The 21,694-nt window shown below is 36.9% G+C and overlaps 1 protein-coding gene across 18 annotated transcripts in view; it reads left to right on the top strand.

The window, feature by feature from the left end:
* Positions 1 to 21,694, top strand: part of MYO18A (myosin XVIIIA) — a 200,433-nt gene that overhangs the window by 144,135 nt on the left and 34,604 nt on the right. For all 18 annotated transcript variants that reach the window (XM_072430591.1, XM_072430583.1, XM_072430600.1 and 15 more), the window contains 11 exons: positions 2,719 to 2,808; positions 3,959 to 4,078; positions 7,456 to 7,567; positions 10,014 to 10,141; positions 10,642 to 10,796; positions 11,434 to 11,557; positions 12,509 to 12,709; positions 16,698 to 16,808; positions 17,343 to 17,447; positions 17,561 to 17,707; positions 20,545 to 20,658. In XM_072430591.1, the coding sequence (XP_072286692.1) occupies positions 2,719 to 2,808; positions 3,959 to 4,078; positions 7,456 to 7,567; positions 10,014 to 10,141; positions 10,642 to 10,796; positions 11,434 to 11,557; positions 12,509 to 12,709; positions 16,698 to 16,808; positions 17,343 to 17,447; positions 17,561 to 17,707; positions 20,545 to 20,658 (1,407 nt within the window). The remainder of the gene's footprint in view (positions 1 to 2,718; positions 2,809 to 3,958; positions 4,079 to 7,455; positions 7,568 to 10,013; positions 10,142 to 10,641; positions 10,797 to 11,433; positions 11,558 to 12,508; positions 12,710 to 16,697; positions 16,809 to 17,342; positions 17,448 to 17,560; positions 17,708 to 20,544; positions 20,659 to 21,694) is intronic.

The following is a 21,694-nucleotide window of genomic DNA, read 5'->3' as shown; positions in this document are numbered from 1 at the left end:
ACATTTTTTATATTCATAATATCTACTAGAACCCTTGTTCGTACATATTTCTGTAAGTTACAGGTCTACCATTTAAAAAAAATTTTCATGAAAAACAGTGGATCACTTTTGGTACAGAAATCTAGACCTCAGTGTAACGCTCAGGTGGTTAATAAATATTGTGTCCCAAAAGTGCAGAACAGTTTTCTGTTTATGTTTCATGTGCCCCTGTGTTCAGTTTTGTTTTAAGTCTTTTTTTTTTTTTTTACTGATTCTGTATCATCACCCTTTAAGAGTTTTAATGATTATCATTGACAGGCCTTATATGAAATATAACTCTGAAAACCAGGGGATGTGCGACTGTTTGATTAAATGTGAGCCAAGAGACCTGCTGTCTCTCCTCCCCTTGGCTGTGTTCGGCTGCTGGTAGGGATGTTCGCAGTATAATTATTGTCCTCTGGGGGTTTGTTTGAGTGAGGAGGAGTGGCGCAGAATATGTTTATGATTATCAAGAGCTACACAGGAGAATTTTAGTGAGATTCTGTTACCGTTTTGTCAAGAAGAGCACATCTGCAAATGTAATACAGTGGTGGGTTTCTATTGGTGCATTGTGATAACCTTTGGGAACTAGACCACCAGCAGATAAATGGCTGAATCTGTATCTGCAGCACTACTTTAGTCTTCATTTTACCCCTTGTGTTATATCACAAGCACACTGTCAGAGCAGTTACATTTAGCAGTAGTCAGTGTGAAAATATCCAATAGAGAACATTTGTTTCACAGAATGGTAAAAATGAACTGCAATTAAAGAAACAAGACTATTGGGTAATGGAGCTACTTCTAATCTATTTGTTACTAAAACATACAGACAAAGGGTGTACAGCAAGACCTTACACTAGAAAAAACTGAACTGGGTCCAAATTCTGAGTATCGGAACAGCTCAGGAAAAGAGGAAGCCATTCCAAAGATAAAAATTAAATTCTCTACATTCATGGCATTGGTGCCAACTACATTATGTTAAATATGTGCTATTGTCATGAATACAACTCAAGACCTTAAAATGGTACTTTGAGGAAAATGTTTCTAGGTAAAGAAAGTCATTGCTTAATTGAAGATTAAAACCCAATCCCAACCTGTTTTAAATTTGCATGCATTTTTTTCACTGACCTTGACATTCTTGGGTAATTTTAATCTTCCCTCTTGTCCCAGTAATAACAGGACAAGAAATAAGGCAAGTGGTTGTCTCTAAAACAGTAAGACAGAAATAATAACCTGAAACAGGCTCCATATTTTATTGAAAAAAATGTGTTTGATTGCAATCTTTGTTTTTGCTGGAGGGATTTTTCATCACTTACTGTTCTGGTAGGAAGTTATGGAAAATCTCCCTAACAGAAAACAGGCTTGACAGAGGTTGTATTCAATTCCCACTCTAAAGGTGCGTACACACTTCCAATTTTTATCGTTCCAATCGAACGACGAACGATCGATTGGGCAAAAAATCGTTGGTAAAAAAGTAACCAACGACGCCGACGAACGAGGAAAATTGTTGGAAACGAACGACCGGACCGGCGGATCGGATTGGGCGACGATCGTTGAACATCGTTCGTGTGTACGGTCGTTCGTTGATCGTTCATGGTCAGAGCATGCGTGATGAACGAACGTCCGTGCACTTTCCTGTCGTGCACATAGTTCCTCTATCGCTTAAACGATCGTATCTATTGTGTGTACAATATCTACGAACGATCGTGTCGTTACCTCTATGTGCAGGATCGGTGCTATACGATCGTTCATATATATCGTGCAGGAACGTTCGTCGTTCGTTTTCCGACGATAATAATTGGAAGTGTGTACGTAGCTTAAGTCTTCCAAAAGTAAAGTAAAAAAAAAAACTTTTGGCTAAAGTACGGCTTTAAACAACACAGCCTAGTCCAAGGCACATCTCTGCTTGTCACTAAACTGTCAGAGTAGCAGACAGCATAGCTTTTGCCATGATGTGCAAATATGTATGTGACTAGTGTATGTCACTCTCACCTCTCCCACATAGATTTTATTAACTCATAGCAAGTCAATGCTCTTAGTCATTAGGAGTCAAGTATAAACCATACCAAAGCAACACTACATTTTAAAGAATTACAATATATTGTATTGGTGACATTATATTTACAAGTGCTTCTGCAGATTTACAAACTATTTGTGATAATTATGTCTCTAGAGGTTCGCTGTAAAGCAATTACAAAACCTCCCACTGGTGCTGCCATGCAAGTGGCACAGGTAGATCTTGGTCTTCTTTCATTGTATGCCCTGGACTCTCCAACATTCAAACCCTGGTAATTAAAACCATGTACTTCAGTAGTGCAAGATAACAGCGCTTAACACTGTGCCAGCTGGCAACTTGCAAGCTGTATATGATTGTCATTTAGAAGATAAAGCTTATAAAGCTTGTTTCGTTTATATATAAATGGTGTATTGAACAGATAAGAGCGTCAAGCATTGAATTAATTACATGCACAGCAAGGCACAGTGTTTCTAGAGGTCACATGCATTTTGCAAAAAGAACATCAACAGGTTTAAATGGAATGCTTTATGAAGAAAATGCTGATGTTTTTTTGTGGTGCTATGTATACCAATCCAATAGATTGTTAATAGTACTAGTCGCCTCATTCAGACTGTTTATCCGTTCATGTAATCTGTAAGTTTAAGTTTCATGTTTAAAAGATTGTACATCTCTTATTTCTGCAGGAAGAGATACAGCAACTGAAAAGCAAATTTGAGAGAGTTGAGAAGGAGAGGAATGAACTGAGGTTAAACAACGACCGCCTAGAAAGCAGGGTAACACTTTTTTCATAATAATATCACCAGACCTGGTTCAGATTATTTTTTTTAACATTAGTACACCTACCATAAAAGTTTTTAATGTATGTTCAGGTTAGAGCCAGAGGTTGCCCTTGGTAAGTTTGTTGTCTTGTGTCTTTATTTGTGTTCCTCTAAAGATACTAAGCCTTGCTTTGTAATACTTTATATAAAACTGTTTCATATTTGTATGTGAAATGTTGCATGTTAAGTGTACTCTGATAAGCAGATAGGTGGCATAAATAAAATGAAGCCTATAAAGGTAAACCTGGCTGACTTTTAATAGCCTACATAAGATTTTACTTGGGACTGATATATGAATGCAGATTCTATTATTGCTATTTACCAATGCAAAAGAAAAAGGGTTTGTTTATGGGTTGTAGTTTAAAATAATTTATCTTATCATAATATGATTAACCTAACGCTGCGTACACACGTGCAATTTTTGTCCTTGGAAAGGATCATACAGCACCGTTCTGCTCTATGGAGAGGGGAGGGGAAGAGCGACGGAGCGGCACCCTGCTGCGCGCTCTCCCCCTTCCCATGCATTAGGATCAGTCGTCGTTCATCGTCCGTGGATCCGCCAGGACGGTCGTTTGGACGATTAACGACGCCGACTGTACACACGCCAGATTTTCGCCCGATATCTGGCCGATGCCAATTATCGGGCGAGAAAAATCTGACGTTTGTACGGAGCTTAAGATACCTTAAGACTTTAGTTGGTAGTTGGACACAATCTGTTGTTTCTGATTGTTTCTTTTCTTTTATCTGCTTCTTTTGGATGAGTGTGCATGTTTATACCTCATGGGATCTAGGGAAGTACTTAAAGATCCCCCTTGTCTTAGGTTATTTTAAGGAGAAGCAAGCCAATTGGCTAAAAAAAGAACCTATCCTGGTCAGACAATTGTTTTCCCGAAAATTCTTGGCCTAGGTATCTCTAAAGTCCAAGGAATACATAGAAACATGTTCCAGTCTGACTTTGATCAGCCAAATTGTGGGGTTAGGTATTGTTTGATGCTAATATTGAACAAGTAAAACAAAAGACATCCTGTAACCTAGTTTTGATTGTGTTATTTGATTTTTCATTCAATTCTCTGGTTATGACAGTCATGTATTCATTTACTTTTAGCTCACAGAGCTGAATTCTGAGCTCACAGACGAAAGAAACACAGGAGAATCTGCCTCCCAGCTACTGGAGACAGAGACTGCCGAGAGGTTGCGGGTAGAAAAAGACATGAAGGATCTGCAGGTAAAACTTCTTAATATTCAATTCCTTCCATGCAATCTCTGTGTGCTTCCAGGCAAGTTTCCCTCTTATCTTTTTGAATATGATCTAATAGATGCAAAAGGCTAACTTGCTGCCTCTTATCCCATGTGTCTCCCCGCTGTCCTTCAGTGCACCTTATAAGGACATTATTCTTGTGACATGACTATGTGAGGATTGGTAGACCTGCAGGGGACATATCTCTCCTTAAACTGTAATACAAAAAAAGTCTTGTACAAGTACTGAAAACTGTGCAAATAAAATGTCAATTGGCATGAACATTGCTGGCAAGCATGATACCTTGTACAGAGGTACCAGCTGCTTCTACAGAATTATTCAGGAAGGAAATGCTAAGTGTAGTAATCAATGGCAGCCAATAGGTTAAAAATTAGGCTATGCTTATGGCATAGGTGCAAAACTTCAGAGTCAACCTCATAAATGTTTAAGCTTGCTTTGTGCGATATATTCAGTAAATAAACTCTCCTGCAATGCTTCTTTGCTTGACCAGTTTTCAAGGGTGAAGTGCTTACCTGGATAAATACATTTCCTCATGTGGATAACTGACTGTAATAAAAACTGGTTTTGGTAAACTTTAAATAACAGAACTGTTCCATTCAGTCAAGGTGGATGTTTCATGATTGCTCCCTATGCAGATAGGGAGCAATCATGAAATATGATTAATAATAAAGAATGTAGTGCAGTGCCATAGGCAGATAATAAAGAATGTAGTGCAGTGCCATAGGTCACATAGGTCAAAGGTTACAATCATTACTGAACATACAAGAATAAATTGTTGTTCTTGCTTCTCCTTCTATGGATGCTAACATACCATTTTATAAACGTGAATATGACCAGTGCATTCATTTCTACAGTTAGTAATACTGGCTGCATAAAAGGCAGCAAGAAGATAAGAATTGTTACTTGTCCATTTGTAGGAAGTAACCACAAAATTGAAATTTTAAAATTGCTTCATTAAATAGGAATAACCCTGTAACTGGTATATCAGCAATAGAGAACATCTATATGTGACTGAAGTATTGTATGGAGATTCTATTTACCCACAAAATGGCATGAAATGTCTTTAGCAGCAAATGACAATGTTCCTTATCAAAGCTTAACTGAAATAAGTCACACAGAATGGCTAACTTTGCCTTGCATAAAGCACATGTACACTTTATATCTTGCCACTGTAATGTTTCTAGAAAATTTCCAGCCAATTTGAAAGCCTACATCCTTTTGTATATGGAGATATAAGAACACATATGCAGCTTTTATGTGTGTTTGTTTACAAAACAGACAGATGGTTCTTCAAAGTTGATCCACACATTTAAAAAGAAATCTTTCATCCCAAGTACATACCTTTTGAAGTGTAGTTATGTACGGTTTGTTGTAGCAAGCTTCTGTCAGACCATCTGTTTCTAGCACAGATGCATCCCATGCCTTTTGACCACATTCTTGCTAGACATTCTGTTGAAAAAAAAAGGTCTGGTAGGCCTGTTGTATTGCTTGTTCAGCAGGAAGCAATGTACTGCTACTGTATTACCACCCATTGCAGCAACAGCATTCCTCCTCCTGCTCACCTCTGTGTTCCTGTTGTCTGCTTTCCAGATCAGCCTTGCTGATAGTTCTAATAATACAGATTACTTGTATCTCTAGAATAGAATGAAGGAGATTGGCACTGAGCTTTGTGGACTGAGTACCTCTTGTGTTTGAGAACACTTGAGATTTGTTTTGTCTGCAAGTACTAATGCAAGAAAAGTGTTCTTTTAACATGTATGAATGTCTGGCACTATGAAGAACACAGGCTTCATCTATCCTCACTACTAGGGCTAAGAGTAAAGTGTTTCCTTCTGTTAGTTGGTGGTTTTGTTTTCAGCTTCTCAGGAAGATATGCCTGAAGTCTAAGAGGGGAAAATAATCTCCCTTTGCTTTCAGGTCCATTGCATTAATGTCTGCCATTTGTTTTGCTAATGGTGACATAATTTCATTTCCCTAATGATCTATTTACCATGTAGATTAAGAAACTGGAATGTTTTTTTTTCTGTGCACAAGAAAAAGTTGACAATGCTGAAAAAATAAAACAGCTTTAAAGTGCCACTATTCATAATTTGCCTAATGTTAACTAACTAGTTTATGCATAATAGATTTTATAAACCATCATGGTTTCCGGCCTTTACCATTAGAATATATATAAGGTGTATAAGTAATTGGAGTTAAAGATATTTAGGATAAAGGTGGTTTTGTGGGAATACTTTTTTTCCCTTGGCTGACATCCCGTCTGGTAATCCCAAACAAAAAAACTACTAGACAGCATGTGTAAAACTATACAAATAGCCTTCATAAACAAAAGTACAACAAAGTGGTCTATAGAAAGAAAGTGCATATGTTTGTACGTGTACATAAAGTATTCAGCAATGTTTCCATTTTTTTTTTTTTACAAAACCTTTTATCAAAATACAACCTTTTTCCTTTGAAAATCCTAAAAATAGTGGGTTTATTACTGAAAGCCTTGGGCCTTCTGTCCATCCCATCATTGATTTACAGGCTTTTTTATAGAGCCATTGATGGCATACTGTGTGCAGTTATTTTAAAGTCTAGGTAAATGAAGAAAGGTTCCTGAAACCACACACACTCCCCAACATGGTTTTGCACATGTTCCATAGATTACTTATGAGATATATGGACAGATGAAAGTATCAGAATATGCTATGTCTTGGTATACTAACAAGAACTAGTCATACTTGTCTGTAGAATATATAGAACAAAATATAGTATGCACCTACATCATACACCTGTAATTTTCCTATAATAGACTAGGATCAGTTGAAATGGTCAAGTCTAAATTGTGTCAAATTTCTTTATTACATTTTACTTTTAGCTATTGAGTGGAATTACTTTTAATTATATCTTACTTTATTATATAGTAGAGGTACTGGTACTTTTAATTAGATGTAAAATTGTAAATAGGAGTGTATAAAATGTGTGTATTTGTTACCTTACCAAGCTAACTTTTTGTTTCACATTTGATGTGATTGAATTTCAGTGAAGCTGTTCTATTTAGTTGTACCATCATAATGGCACTGCAGGTACAGATGAGTTCCCCTAAGGAGGAAATCTGTCATTGACATGCAGAATTTGATATTCTCACCTGTTCAGCAGTCTGATTCTATATCATGCTTCAACATTGCTGCTAGGCACAATTATTGTTCATTGTTTATAATATATGTGCACATTGATTATTTTCTTTGTGGGTTTTACTCTCATTTCTTTTTGAGCCCCTGGGCTGGTCTTGTAAAGTAATTTACATGAAATAATGGTTATACGCCATGTCATGTGTTATAACAGTGTGTCTCCATGTCTAGGCTAAATATGATGCTCTTAAGAAACAGATGGAATCCATGGAGGTAGAAGTAATGGAAGCCAGACTGATCCGAGCCGCTGAACTGAATGGAGAGATGGATGACGATGACTCTGGTATGCTTTATCTGATTTAACAATATTATTCTGAAAATGTGTTTTACTTGTGATTACTAGAGAAAAACTATATTTGCCATATCCAATGAGATATACAGGAATACTTTTGATCCTCTGATTATACTTCCTCCTACAAAAAGATTAGGCACCAGAAAAGAAAAGTGCAGTCCAGCCTGGGATAACCCCTCCAACTTTCAGCATGCCTTAGATTCTTGCTAGTGTCCTAGGAGGATGGACTTCTTTTTCTCTACAGCTCTAAGGTCACAAAGACTTGTCCATTGTATTTGATCTCTGTGTAGAGATTAAAATCAACCCACCCAATTGTTAACACCCCCAAAATGCTTTCAGTTTTTGTACTTTTTTGGAAAGAAATTTGCTGGTGGTCTATTCCCTACTGTAGATCTGGCATTGCCCCACCTTAACAAAGCAACAGGTATTGTATTGTAAGTTGGTTTCTGTATTCAAATATTTTCAAAATCGAGGTGTGGGGGGGGGGGGGGGGGGGGGATTACCCTGCGTACCGTCAACTCCTCTGTACAGAGACTGATGGGGGTAGGGGTATTTATTAGCCTTTTTTGACACCTGGATGGTTTGCATTTTGAATGTTTTGGTGAAAAAAATGATACAAGCTAGAGTTTACTTTCATGTCCACTTCCTGATTCAAACCTCCACAGTTTGTGTCGCCAAATAAGTTAGCAAATCTTCATCAAGCTCTCTCGTAGACAAAACAGAAATTGGGAAGGCTCTGGAGGGGTCTTAGTTATTGAAGTGAATCACCATTGTCAGGTGGCTCAGGTGAGACTTTATTCAGGTTTATGGTCTCAAGGATCAGGCTTCTTACTTTCCTCTTAAGCTAAATTCTGACAGATCTATATGTGTTTCTTGGGTTCCCTGGCAGGTAGCTACCATCTCCCAGGTTTGCAAAGTTGCACCCCCCTTTTCTCCTGTCATTTGGCCCTGTGTGATTGTTTGCTGTTTTACCCAACACTCTGTTGGTCTTCTTTTGAATGTTTTTCAAGTAAAAGGCTCCCTGTATCAAATACTGGAATTTTTGTACTAAAAATACTTAATCTATAAATTCTTTTCTTGGAGTCCATTGAGGAATACAGGTCATGTTTCTCTGTGTTGCTGATCATGCTTTTGGTACTTTGCTACACAACTGAGGAATGCTGGCAGAAGAAAAGGTTAATCTGGACTGGCCTATGCTTTTTGTTGTTGTTGATAGTGTTCAGTTTTTATGTATGCAGCAGTGTAACCTCAAGGAAAATGATTTCCTGTATCCTTTACTGGAGAATTTTATCTACAAAATTCCTTTTGTATGGATAATTTAATAATTTGACTTAACGTCTCTTTTACCCCATGGGGGTTTTTATTTTATTTTGTGTTTGTACGAATACATTTAGGGGAGAGACCATTGCTTTATTTTATACCCATAGCTTGAGGAAGTGTGAAGACTAGCACTGCTTATGACTTTTTTGAGGGCTTTAGGCAGCCTTTTATGTCTCAATTTCAGGATAAGAGCTTCTTAGCGAATGTTAGTATTGAGGAAATAGCTAGGAAATGCCTACATCTGAAGTAAATAAATAAGATGGGTCAGGATGTCTGAATTCGACTGTCCACTCTTCTCATTCAAATGTTTCAGCTATCTGTAAAAAGCCACTTAACATGGGGGCTGTAGGTCTCTAGGATTATAAAATCTTCCAGTGCATGTCATTTATGTGATATGGATTTATACACGAACATTACTGCAGAAAATCATTGTGGTAAAATGCCTACAGCTGCTTCAAAGCTTAATGCAGGCAAGTGAAAGGAGCTTGTTCTTACTCAGAGACACATAAGAGTCCTTATATTGGAAAACCCTGGGCAAGCAGGGGAATGATGTCCTAGATGTACAGACACTTCCTGTAGCTTATTAAATAGCGTGACACTGTATTTGTTTCGGAGTTTTACTATTTTACTATTACATATTAGAGTACCCATAAACGTGAAGAAATGTAACCATAAACATTTCACACTTAGGACAAGGATTTTGCTTAGACTGGTGCAAAAACATTACAACATCTTACTTGCCACGGCATGTTGGTTAAACGTGAGTTTCTGACACACTCGCCATCCTAGAAGCAGTTTGTTTACATCCTCTTCTAAAACAGCTTCTTCTAAGCAGTGCTAAGAGGAGATTAAGGGAAGACACAGGTAGCTTTCTGTTGGGATAGCTAGGTTTTTAGACTCACCAAGGAAGTGTAGGAGTCTCACCTAGATCGTTTTTAAAAGTTACAGAACTCTTTGTTTTAACACACAGATGACCAGGGCCTGATTCACTAATTTGCATAGGTAATCTAGACATTCTACAGAAATCTCCCTAGCATCTACTACTTTAAATGACCCCTTGAGCTTTTTGTTGTTTAAAAGCATTTCTTTTTCTTTTACATTTGTATATTATGTACAGGTGGGGAATGGCGTCTAAAATATGAGCGATCTGTGCGTGAAATTGACTTTACAAAGAAACGAATGCAGCAGGAGTTTGAGGACAAGCTGGAAGTGGAACAGCAGAACAAAAGACAGCTTGAACGCAGGGTGAGTAGGATCACCCTAAGCCTTCTTTAGTGTTGTCTTGTCAGTAGGGTACCCAAAGTAGGCAGGTAGAGCAGTTTGTTGAAAAGCAGTTGAATAAAATGCCAAATGTGCTCTGTAAAAAAAACATCAACTTGGTATCAACCCCATCCAATGAAACTTGGAAAATTTAGGGTGCTCATAGACCCTAATATTTGCCAAAATTTGCTTTGTTTAGTAACCTAAATGTACTGAAGCCAGTAAATTAGCACGATGGACAGCTACTGTTTCTAATATTTAATTTTAATGAAGTGTGTTCGAAAAGTTCTTTTGGAAACCTTTGTCATTTATAGAGTATGAGTGGTTGTTTTGATGTATGACAAAGCTATAAAAAGAAATGTAATGAATAATTTAATAATGTGTAACGCTCACCTATAGCTTTATGCATCATACAAAGCATTCAGGGGGGCCACAGAGTGTACAGACTGTGTCTTATCTAACTGCATGCTCTCTTTTACCTTCAGCTGGCAGATTTACAGGCGGATAACGAAGAGACACAGAGAACGCTGCAGCAACTAAAGAAGAAATGTCAGCGGCTGACAGCTGAGTTACAAGACACCAAGCTTCATCTTGAGGGTCACCAGGGTCGCAACCATGAGCTTGAAAAGAAACAACGGAGGTCAGGGATCTAATAATCCAAATAGAATCTTTTGCTTTTGCTTATTTTTTTACACATAAGTGATTATTTCATTTATCATGTCTTATGAATGATTCAGTGTGAGGTGGCTGAATTGCTTTTCTCTCTCTCTCTCTCTCTCTCTCTCTCTCTCTCTATATATATATATATATATATATATATATATATATATATATATATATATATATATATAATTTATGTCTCACATGCAAGCCGGGCTTTCTGTTCAGAAACACAAAACAGTGCTGTCACTTTTTTTTACCATCACATGAAAGTTTACATTAGGCTCTCACCCAGAATGATTTATTTGGGGGTTTTCTGTGGTTAAAGTGTACCTGTGCTAATAGATACATAGAAATAGCAGTTGTTGACTTTTTAAAGGTCCAGGCACAAGGAGGGGAACGATCCCCTGTGATAAGACCCTCCATAAACCAAGAGATTTGCAGGTTCAGGGAAATCTATTCTTCACAATAATGACTAGACTTGTGTGAATGTATTTACCACTTTTACTCATAGGAGAAAAACCATGTAATGGTAGGCTAATAAAAAAAAATCTTTCTATTTACTACAGATGCACGTAACTGTGGTCTAGTGTTTAAATATTACACTTATCTCCTAGGTTTGACTCTGAACTGGCACAAGCTCAGGAAGAGGCACAGAGGGAGAAGATTATAAAGGAGAAACTGAGTAGAGAAAAGGATATGCTCACCTCTGAGGTGTTCAGCCTCCGACAACAGCTGGAGGTAAGTGCAACTAATGAAAATTTCCAATAAAAAGTAGCAGCACTGGTGGAAAAATCTGTGGTGTTAATACTCATCCTTTTTCTCTTACACTGTCCCCAGGACACTGCTCTATAGCCCAGCACTGTTATTCTTCTTCTTGTATGCCTAGGCTGTCAGAAACACACTTCCTAGGTTTACATCATCATGCCAGCCTGGGCAGTCAGTATTCTTGCACAGAATGTTGCTCACATGTCATTACATAAGTACCATGCAATGTTTGAATATATGAGGAAGGACCCATGACAATTTAAATTTGGGCTATAGGCACTAAAGATTTTTCACTACACAAAATATTTCTATTGTTTTTGTTACACAAATTTTTAGGTAAATGAAACCTGTAAAGTTAACTGTGTTGGCCAAAAGAATTAAATATACCCTTTGCAATTCAACCTTGGACACTGTTATTTACATAGGTGAAAGAAAATTTTCTTAAATAGTTTTATTTGTGTATCTGCAGCTCGCCTTAAAAAAGTCATATAGTGCTAAAGGTTTAGTCATAGTATTTTATACAAATTGGCACCTTTAGCTTGCAGACCTCTTCCCTGTACAGTTGGTTTCCTGCAGTAGTCCAGGAATTAGTATTCATTTGTTACTTTAAAAGGCTCTGTTTCATTTAAAAACACTTGCACTGCATGGCATGCTTATCTCAGCTGGATAACATTTTATTTTTTCTTCCACCAGCTTAAACTTCTTTAAAATCAATAAGCCAGTGCGTTCTTGTAATTTTGCCTTTTTTCCTACCTAGGCTGATATTTGTAGTTTGAAAAAGCCTTTTTTCAGTGGCAGTGGTGTCAGTTAATACAGTATTTTTACATGTAACAGTTGAACATTGTTAGTCTGCACCACTTGCTATAGTTAAATAATATATTAAATGTTTGAACCTTTAATCAATACATACAATTTTTTTATCAGGAGAAAGACTCAGAAATCACAGTCCTTACACACAAAGTTGACCAGTTGGAGGCTGAACTTCAGGACCTCTCATCACAGGAATCCAAGGATGAAGCTTCTCTAGCAAAGGTCAAGAAACAACTACGAGACCTAGAGGCGAAAGTTAAAGACCAAGAAGAAGAACTTGATGAACAGGCTGGATCCATACAAATGCTGGAGCAGGTGAAGAAGTTAAAATGTTGTTGAAGAAGTTAAAAGTTTTTGTTTAGGGAGTGCATAAGTGGTGCAAATTTAGCCCACATGCGGAAAATATATGGTATGATTAAATTTTTGTGAGCTATGGCCAATTAAATAAGAGGTTAAAAAGAGGTTGAAGGAAGGAGAGCCCTATCCCTGTTTTTAATGCCAAAACCCTAATGTGACCCTTAAAGTTAATAGAAATGAAAACAGATGGATACACTCCATGCCTAAAAGTAAGTGTACATTTGGCCATCACCACTGTATAAGCTTTTTGAAGATGCCATTCCAAAACCATAAGCAATGATTTGGGTTGCTCCTTCCCTTCATGTCTAGAGCAGCCTCAGCTCTTCCTGGAAGGCTTTCTCTGAGATTTTGAAACGTGTAATTGAGAGTTTGTATTGGTTAAGTCAAAAGGGCATTTTTGAGATCTGGATGAACAAGAAGACCTGAACAGTAATTGATGTTCAGATTTATCCCAAAAGGGGTTCAGAAATATTGAAGTGAGGGCTTTATACAGGTCACTTTAGCTCCTCTGCACTAAATACATCAAATTGTGTCTTTATGGACCTTGATTTTGGCACAAGGACACAGTCATGATGGAACAGCTATAAGCTTCCCCTAAACTGCCACATGGTTTGGAGTGCACAATGGTCTAAAATGTATTTTTATGCTGTAGTATTAACAGTGTACTGGAAAAATCTGAATTCTGTTATTTAGAGTACACAAACTTTTACATACTTATAAACTTTATATGTACTTCAAACAATCCTAGAAAAAAAAAACTCACCTTGATTTAGTAGCTACTGGCAAAACTTCCGCATTTTACCCTATTTTTTATACATGACCCCCCGTCAGTCAGGAAACATGCTAGCGGACAGCATATACTGGCTTTATTATCATGAATTTTGAAGCCGCTGTAAAAACATTAATGCTAATGGTGTTGAACTGAAGCTTTCACTTACTTTATTTTCAAAGAATATTTACATTACAAAAGTAATGATGTATACATGGCACATTAGAGAGTTGTATACTGCCATTGCTAGCAAAACAACTTTTATTTTTGTGCCACTTTTTCTTAGAATACAGTCATTTTATGTAAACAGATTGTCTGGATCATTGTGCTTGATTTTAAAGAAAATTACAGCTTACTGGCAGAGATGAGGGATTTGAATAAGTATTTAAATAGAGATATTGGGAAGGATTTTACTACAGCAGGCAAAGTGCTGAATACCAATTAAATGCAGTATTAGTCACAGAATACAATTATTCCAGGAAAGGAAATAAAAATGGTGGTAAATGGACATTTCTCAGCATGTCACTCAGTCTCATTGCTTTAATTACCCGACTACAGACTATTTTCTTTATGGGCTGGGATCTATTTGTATTGATAAAACTATTTAAAATATTTTGTTTTTCGTCAATTCAGTATTGAGTGGATACTACATCTGGCTGGATTATCCTACCACTTGTTATACTGGGAATGTTTATTAGAAATTTCTAAGCAGTAAATGCTTTTGCCCTCTACAGAGACACAACAAGGTTATCACCCTCACACTATTGACCCTATAATTTTTATGTATTATTAGATTTTCTATCATATATCCTTTTAGAGGTGAAGCCAGAGGGTTTAAAATGCAAGCACCAACGCACCTAGTCAGAAATTACAAAAAACTGAAAGAAAACAGTTTGGATGCCATTTGCCTGTAAGGATAGATCTTACACAAAAAGTCTAAATGATTTATCTTTAGGGTATTGAGATTGTCATCTTTGCATCTTTGTCGTTAAATCATCTTAGTGTAGTTCCAGATTTGCCCATACATGATCTACATTAGGTTGCCTGTATGTAAGAAAATGCCTCCCAATAGACAGAGGGAGTGAGAGAGACCAACCTTTTGTGGCTGTAGTAGTCCCATTATCCATTTTAAGCATTGCTGACTTTTGTTGTTTGCACTGTGAAAAGAATCATGTTTTGTTTTTGTTTTGTTTTTTTAATTTTTCTTAATTATTTAAAAAAATGATCTGATGATGATAGTGAGCATATTTGACTCCTATACATGCTTTTCCTCCTAGACATGGGTGGCTCTGCATTGTCATAGCTGGTACTTGTCACTTGCAGTGGTATGGCTCCGTCTTAAAAGTTGACCAAATGGCTAAATATGAAATATGAGTACCTATCAACAGTTTTATCTGCTAATACTTTCGTAACATAATGCTCATATTCTTTTATGATATATATGGATGCATATGGGCAGGAGCACACATCAATGTCTTTTCTAATGCCTATTTTGGAAAAATGGCATTCCCTGCACCTACTGGTCACAAGCAGTTTTCTGCCTTCTATATGCGTAACATAATTAGACTTCTTTTTCCTATTCTACCCAACCCACCTTTTCAGCTTCACTGGAAATAACCCGGTTACCTTTCCCTCCTGGTAATCGGCTTGCAGAGCAGACACACTTAAGCATGTGGCAATAAATGTATTCAGTCACTGCACTAAACTGTAACTTTTGAAGGATGCATACAATAAATGTACGAATGCATTCTACACTTGCCCAGAGTTGTCCTCCAAAGTTATTTCAGTAAGTAGATTAACTCCTCAGCTCACATTAAAATATGGACTTTAAATAGGCTTGTTGAAACCACAAATAATTTAAAGAGAAGCAGTAATCTTCTTGTATAAATCTTTCTTGCTGGCTGCATCAAAGGTGTAGGAGGGGAAGGGGAAAGCCGCACATACTGCTCAGTAAGAGTCTATTTCCTGGCTTTAACAGCCACTGTAGAGGAAAAAGAAAAAACTCCCCATAGTCAGTAAGAATTCATGTCCTTGTTCATCGGATGAGCTGCTGACTCCCATTGCTGTTTTTTGGCCATTTCCTATATATCTTCCTCTTGGTAGCTGTAAATGTTAAAGAAGTGCCATTAGCTGTCCGCACATCAAGGAGCAATTGCCGAGTCAGCGACTGGGCCAGAGAGATGAATGGTCATCATGAGACTTGCTTGGCCTCCGTTCCTATACCCTCAGCACTTAGTGCTCTCTGCTCACTGCTTATATCATCTCTTTGTAGAAAATGTGGCTTGGGGCCTATGAGACAACATTTTGCATGCACCTTCCAGGGCATCTCACTCTACCTTAGTGTACACTGGGGTATTCTTTGTAGATATAGTCTTTTCTTTTTCATGGATCCTTCCATGCTTATAGAGTAGTGACAAAAATATATTTCTTAGATGGAGCATTGACTGATGATAAGCTGTGTGTGTATGTGATGATAGTATACAAAGCACTGATTACATAGGCCTGCTGAAATGCCCTGGACCTGTTTGTCATCGTTCAGCTCTGTCCAGTTGTGTTATTGCAATTTATGGGATTTTTGTTTTTTGGCGTGCTTCCATAAACACTGCCTCCGCTGTACGCATCAAGTTTTTCCATTCTTTATTTAAAAAGTGCCAGTAAGGCTCTGCTTAGTTTTTTATTCTTAGTGTAAGGATGCTCCTTAGGTGGGTTGCAGACCAATCTGTATTGCTAAAGTTCAATAACAAGGACAGACCACTCTGCTCCTATGCTGGCATGTTTTCATGACAAGTGATTTTGGAAAGTACATTCCTCACCCATACCTTTAGGGTCTACAGAGTAATTGGTTGCACAGCAGGCATTGGTACTGCAGACCGATTTTAGTGTTTTTATCTGTTTGCCTGGTGTTCAACTTTATGATGAATTGTCACAATGCAGAATATTAGAAAAAATGCATGTCTGACATATTTTATACGTTGAACATTTTCTATTAAGTATCTGCATTTGAATTGTGCTTACTAGAGGATTTCTTGCATGCCCACCAGTGCAACTACGGACAGCACCAATATGATACTTGGTCACACAGAGAGGCAGTCATTTGTTGGTTCTGGCTGGTAATTTTTGATGGTTAAATTTGAAGAGGTTTGACCTAATTTTAAAAATGTAATGTTTATTTTTTAGTCCAAATTGCGTTTGGAGATGGAAATGGAACGGCTCCGTCAGTCACACACCAAGGAACTGGAGGGCAAAGACGATGAAGTGGAGGAGATTCGACAGTCTTGTCAGAAAAAGGTAATATTGCCAATCAGTAAGTTTGCAGAGATTTTTTTTATTAATATACTAGTTTGGCCTAAATTGTTAATCTCACATAATATATTACTGATTTTACATTGTGCTTCCTGGCTAAGAAATTGGTACAGGTCATTTAGGCCGATGCAAAACACCAAAGTACTGTTTTAGTTAGGTGTAAGGTGGCATATTCACACGTTACTTTTCAATCAATAGGCACATTGTGCTAATAATCCAAATTTCATCACATCTTGGTATAATTTTATTTATATCACTAAAATCTAAAACTGCATAAATAAATGCTAGTAGAAAACTAGTAAAAAAGATGACTTTAAAAAGCATTGTTTGTCCACACAGTGTGCAATTTGTTGACGTCTTCTTTTTCTCTCACTGTTGAATAATGTTTCCTAACCTTATCTGGTCTTTATACTTAACTACCATAGTGTTGTATTAGTAAGGATAAGCCTATGATATCTATTGTCATGCCATTACACCTCTCTCCCTGACATTCATTCAATTTCTTTCTTTTAATAATAGCTGAAACAAATGGAAGTTCAATTGGAGGAGGAATATGAAGACAAACAGAAGGTTCTAAGAGAAAAGAGAGATCTGGAAAGCAGATTAAATTCTGTTAGTGAACAGGTATGATGAATAGGAGGTATTAAAGGTAGATACTGCAAGCTCTACTGTTAATTCCAGTACTAGGATAGCACCTGTCTCTCTGTAACCTAATTCATACTGTTTCCTGACCTCAGGTCAGCCACCGTGACTTTGAGACTGAGAAACGTCTGAGAAAAGATCTGAAGAGAACCAAAGCTCTGCTTGCAGATGCTCAGATTATGCTGGACCACCTAAAGAACAATGCCCCTAGCAAGCGTGAGATTGCACAGCTAAGAAGCCAGGTATGTACCTTCTCAATTTAATGACTTATCAGATTGAAACTTTAGCACAAGGTCAACGAGCCTTCTAATTTGTAAGTCTAATATTTAAACTTTACTATGATGTCCAGAGCTTTTACAATCATAATTGTTCTGGGCTCACAGCAAGCCTTTGTCTTTGCAAATGATTGCCTTATATCACCATGTAACAATGATGATAAATCTGTTCAGTTGTTTTTTTTCTTTTAACCTAAAGTGTTTAGAAAAGCTTCTGTATAGGATACAACAATCATTAATCCTTATATTTTGAAGTATTATTAAGGAATACATCTCTATTTTGGGATTAAAAAAACGATGAGATTCTAACATTATAATAAGAATTTGCCCTTACATTTTTCTTATAGTAGAGACAGTGCTAAAACGCTTCAAGTGTACAGCTGCATTTACTAAGTATACACTAATGTCTGTGCCTATTAATGCAAAACAAACACAATTCTTGAATGGTGCTTGTTCTGTTTTTTATACATGTTTTCACTTCAGACAGATTTATGTCCTCCATGTGAACAACCTGTGAATACAAAGGGAATTTTCATCCCTAACCTTTCTACTCACCAAAAAAATATAGCACATCTGTTTGATGTTCTGATCCGCTGACCAAGAATGAGTAGACTGTAGATAATGCTACAGTTAACTACATGCTTGTTTCACATTAACAGAAAACTAATGAAACCAAAAGTTCCCACCAATTAGCATTCTTTAAAATGAGTAAGGCAATGGCAGCTTACATGATCTCTCCATGATAGGGCAGCTATAAGTGTACCTGCACTAAATAACAGAATCCTTTTTATATACCTTTTTTCAAAAATCTTTTTTTATTGTGGGTGCACACAAATGATTTTTGTTTGTGCGATCATGGTACTAATATTGCCAGCAATCATTTCGCTGTATTTGCAATTAGCAACTGATCGCACAGATTTGAAATATAATATGTATTAATTGCCGCTTAATCACTAGTTACATACTATGTCTTCCTGTATGTGCAGTGTTTAATCACCATTTACTTGCAATTAATTGCAGTCAATTTTATTAGCATGAATACACAAAAGTGTGCTCTTATCCTCTAAAAGCCCTCCTGTATTTTTTTTAGACATAAAGTTAGGTAAACTGTATAAAAGAAATATTTTTAGATAAGAATGCACTGTGTATTACTTGGTAGTGCCTAAATCAAAAGCCTAACCCCATATCAGTCTGTTTTTAAAACTGCTTAACACAAGAGCCATCTCACTTTATAATCTACAGGTATACTTCGAGGTAACACATTGCATGAAAATTTACATAGCTTGCTCTGTGATGGTTACAGCTAGTGGACAGCCTAGTGTATCAGCCTAGGAGTTCACATAATAAAATATTCCACTAAATTGTTCTCTCAAGGGGTATAAATGATTATCAGAAAGTTGCGCAGTGTTCCCATGGGGCCGTTTCATAATGTGGAATAAAATGTGCCCTGGTCCCATTATGTGCAATGGCTGTCCCGAAATATCTACTCCCTTCTCCACCATCACACCATAAATTCTCTATTTGCTGAAATGTTATTTACTTCTAGGGAAATATTTTACCAAGCAAGACTTGCTCTGCTATAAATCTGGATTCAAGTATGTTCTTTCACACAAACAGATAGATTGTATAGCAGCACAACAGCAGCACACATTTATTTTACAGGAATATCATCAGGAGACTAATGAAGCATCTTATTAAAATTCCTTCTCTATATTATACCACTCCAGAGCCATCAGTGCCTGATAGTCCTGCATGGCAGTTTATTATTTGTTGGTATCCAGACTGCCTAGGCTATTTGTGCTTTTTATGTTATACCAATGGGAGACATTGCTAAAAATATAGAGAGATTCACTTGTGGAGATGTTCTATAAAACAACTAATTTAGTTTTACCTTACACTAACTTGTTCTCGAAATGATAGGTGGAATTTTTTTTAGCTTTTATAGTCCAAATTCCTTGTTCTGTGCATACATTTCCTAATAATCTGTTCCTAGTTTGGAGTTAGATGGATAGACTGACCGCTTTTTTCAATAAAAGTGCAGCAATAGTACATTAACTATAGTAGCCAATTTTAGATGCAGTTTTGTCAAAGATTACTTCACACAACTCTCTGTTTTTATACTTCACAAAAAATGACCAGTTACTTGACCCAAAGATATCAATATAATTTTAATACAATGACTATTCCCAATTATAAACATGACTTTGTCTGTCCTCTGAATTGAACCCAACCAAACTGCTCATTTATTGCAGTATTATTATTGCAGTTAATTAAAAGTATTTATACATATTTTTTTTAAATTAAAATGACTTTTACTGAATGATAGTATCATTTTGTGAAGACAACTGTTGCCGTGTATGTATCACCAAATAGGTATAACGGTCCCAGCAGATGAGAATGAGTAGGTGGTATATCTCCCAGCCCACCTTTCCTTAGTAGACATCTTCCTATCTGTATCTAGCCATATATATTTTATTTTTGCAAATATTTTTTTTTTGCTAGGCATACACAGAAACATCCATTCAAATACCTGGTTGTTCTTTCCATCTCATTGGATCAATATGGTTCCAGTTACATTATTTGTGAATGGTATTGCTGTTTGCAGACCTCTTTTAGAAGATGCTGTGTGTGCACATTGGCTGCATACAAAGAAAGGCCCCAACTTTTCTGACATTGGCTAAGAAATCTTTAAAAATATACCTGGTTCAAGAAGGAATTTTGTCAGTGTGTTGGATTGTATAGCGCTATTGGTAAATGTATTTTCACAGTGTTTCAGTTTCTTTCATATCCTGTTTTATTTACAGCTGGAGGAGTCTGAATTTACAAGTGCAGCGGCAGTTAAGGCTCGGAAGTCTATGGAAGCAGAAATTGAGGATCTCCATCTTCAGATTGATGATATTTCCAAAGCCAAGACAGCAGTAAGATACATGGTGGTATACACCACCAATTTCTGCATTTGTCTGTTTTGATCTGCTGCAGCAATTCCTGTTTCCTCTCCCAGTGTATGGAGATCATGTTCATGTTCTTTTCTGTCCATTGCTGAGCTTTCAGACCTGCCTGGCAATAGTAGCAAGGTTCATGGCAGTTCTTTTTTTGCCACCTGTACCCACTTGGCGTTCTATCTTTGTGTAACATGCTTCTCTTCGTGTCACATCTTTCAACTTTCCTTGCTTCTTACACCTTAATACTGCTGCCCTGGCTCACAAGAGCATGCCAGCACCTTGTGTATAGGCAATAGGGAAATGTAGTTTGGACAGCATGCCTACTTTAATAACAACTGAGCTCCCAGCAGCTGTCCCAGCAAGAATTTGACCTATCTGTTGATGATGTCACTAGGAATATAAAAAGTCATGCCTGCATGTAAACTTTATCAATGCCATCTACTTTCTTGTCCTGTATGCTATCTCTTTCAGTATGTCTAACATTTTCTTGCCTAGCAGGTAATTTAGTGAATAAAACCCTGAATAATGCAGTTTCAGCTATCATTATAAAACTGAAACACATATGACTGAACACATGTAAAATACTGTTTCAAAAGGTTGTAAAGAATGAAGAGACCTTAAGGGTGTCAAATTATAGTAATTGAGAATTGAATAATGCTTTACAATTTAATAATATGTAAAAAACATTTGTCTGTGTTGCACAAACAAAACAATCACATTCTTCTTTCCACTGCCTGACTGCCGTACAAGAGAATTAAAGGAAACCATCCTATTATCTGTGCGAAAATATTGGTTTCTAATTCATAAATAATGATTCTGCGGAAAACTGGGAGTTCCAACTTTGTAGAAACAATGCAGACAATATTGTGACCCTCTTGGCATCAATGAGATAGCTTTATCCTTAGTTAACCCCTCTATTGCTGGACATATTTGCTAAGTTCATTATCATACTGCAAGTGGGAACGCTAGTAGGGGAAGGCAGCCATGGAATTACATTTTCATTTATACAAAG

The sequence above is a fragment of the Pyxicephalus adspersus genome, chromosome 1, assembly GCF_032062135.1.
Source record: "Pyxicephalus adspersus chromosome 1, UCB_Pads_2.0, whole genome shotgun sequence".
Classification (NCBI taxonomy): domain Eukaryota; kingdom Metazoa; phylum Chordata; class Amphibia; order Anura; family Pyxicephalidae; genus Pyxicephalus; species Pyxicephalus adspersus.
Note: the sequence above shows the minus strand (reverse complement) of the source record. Positions and strands in the feature narration are given on the sequence as shown.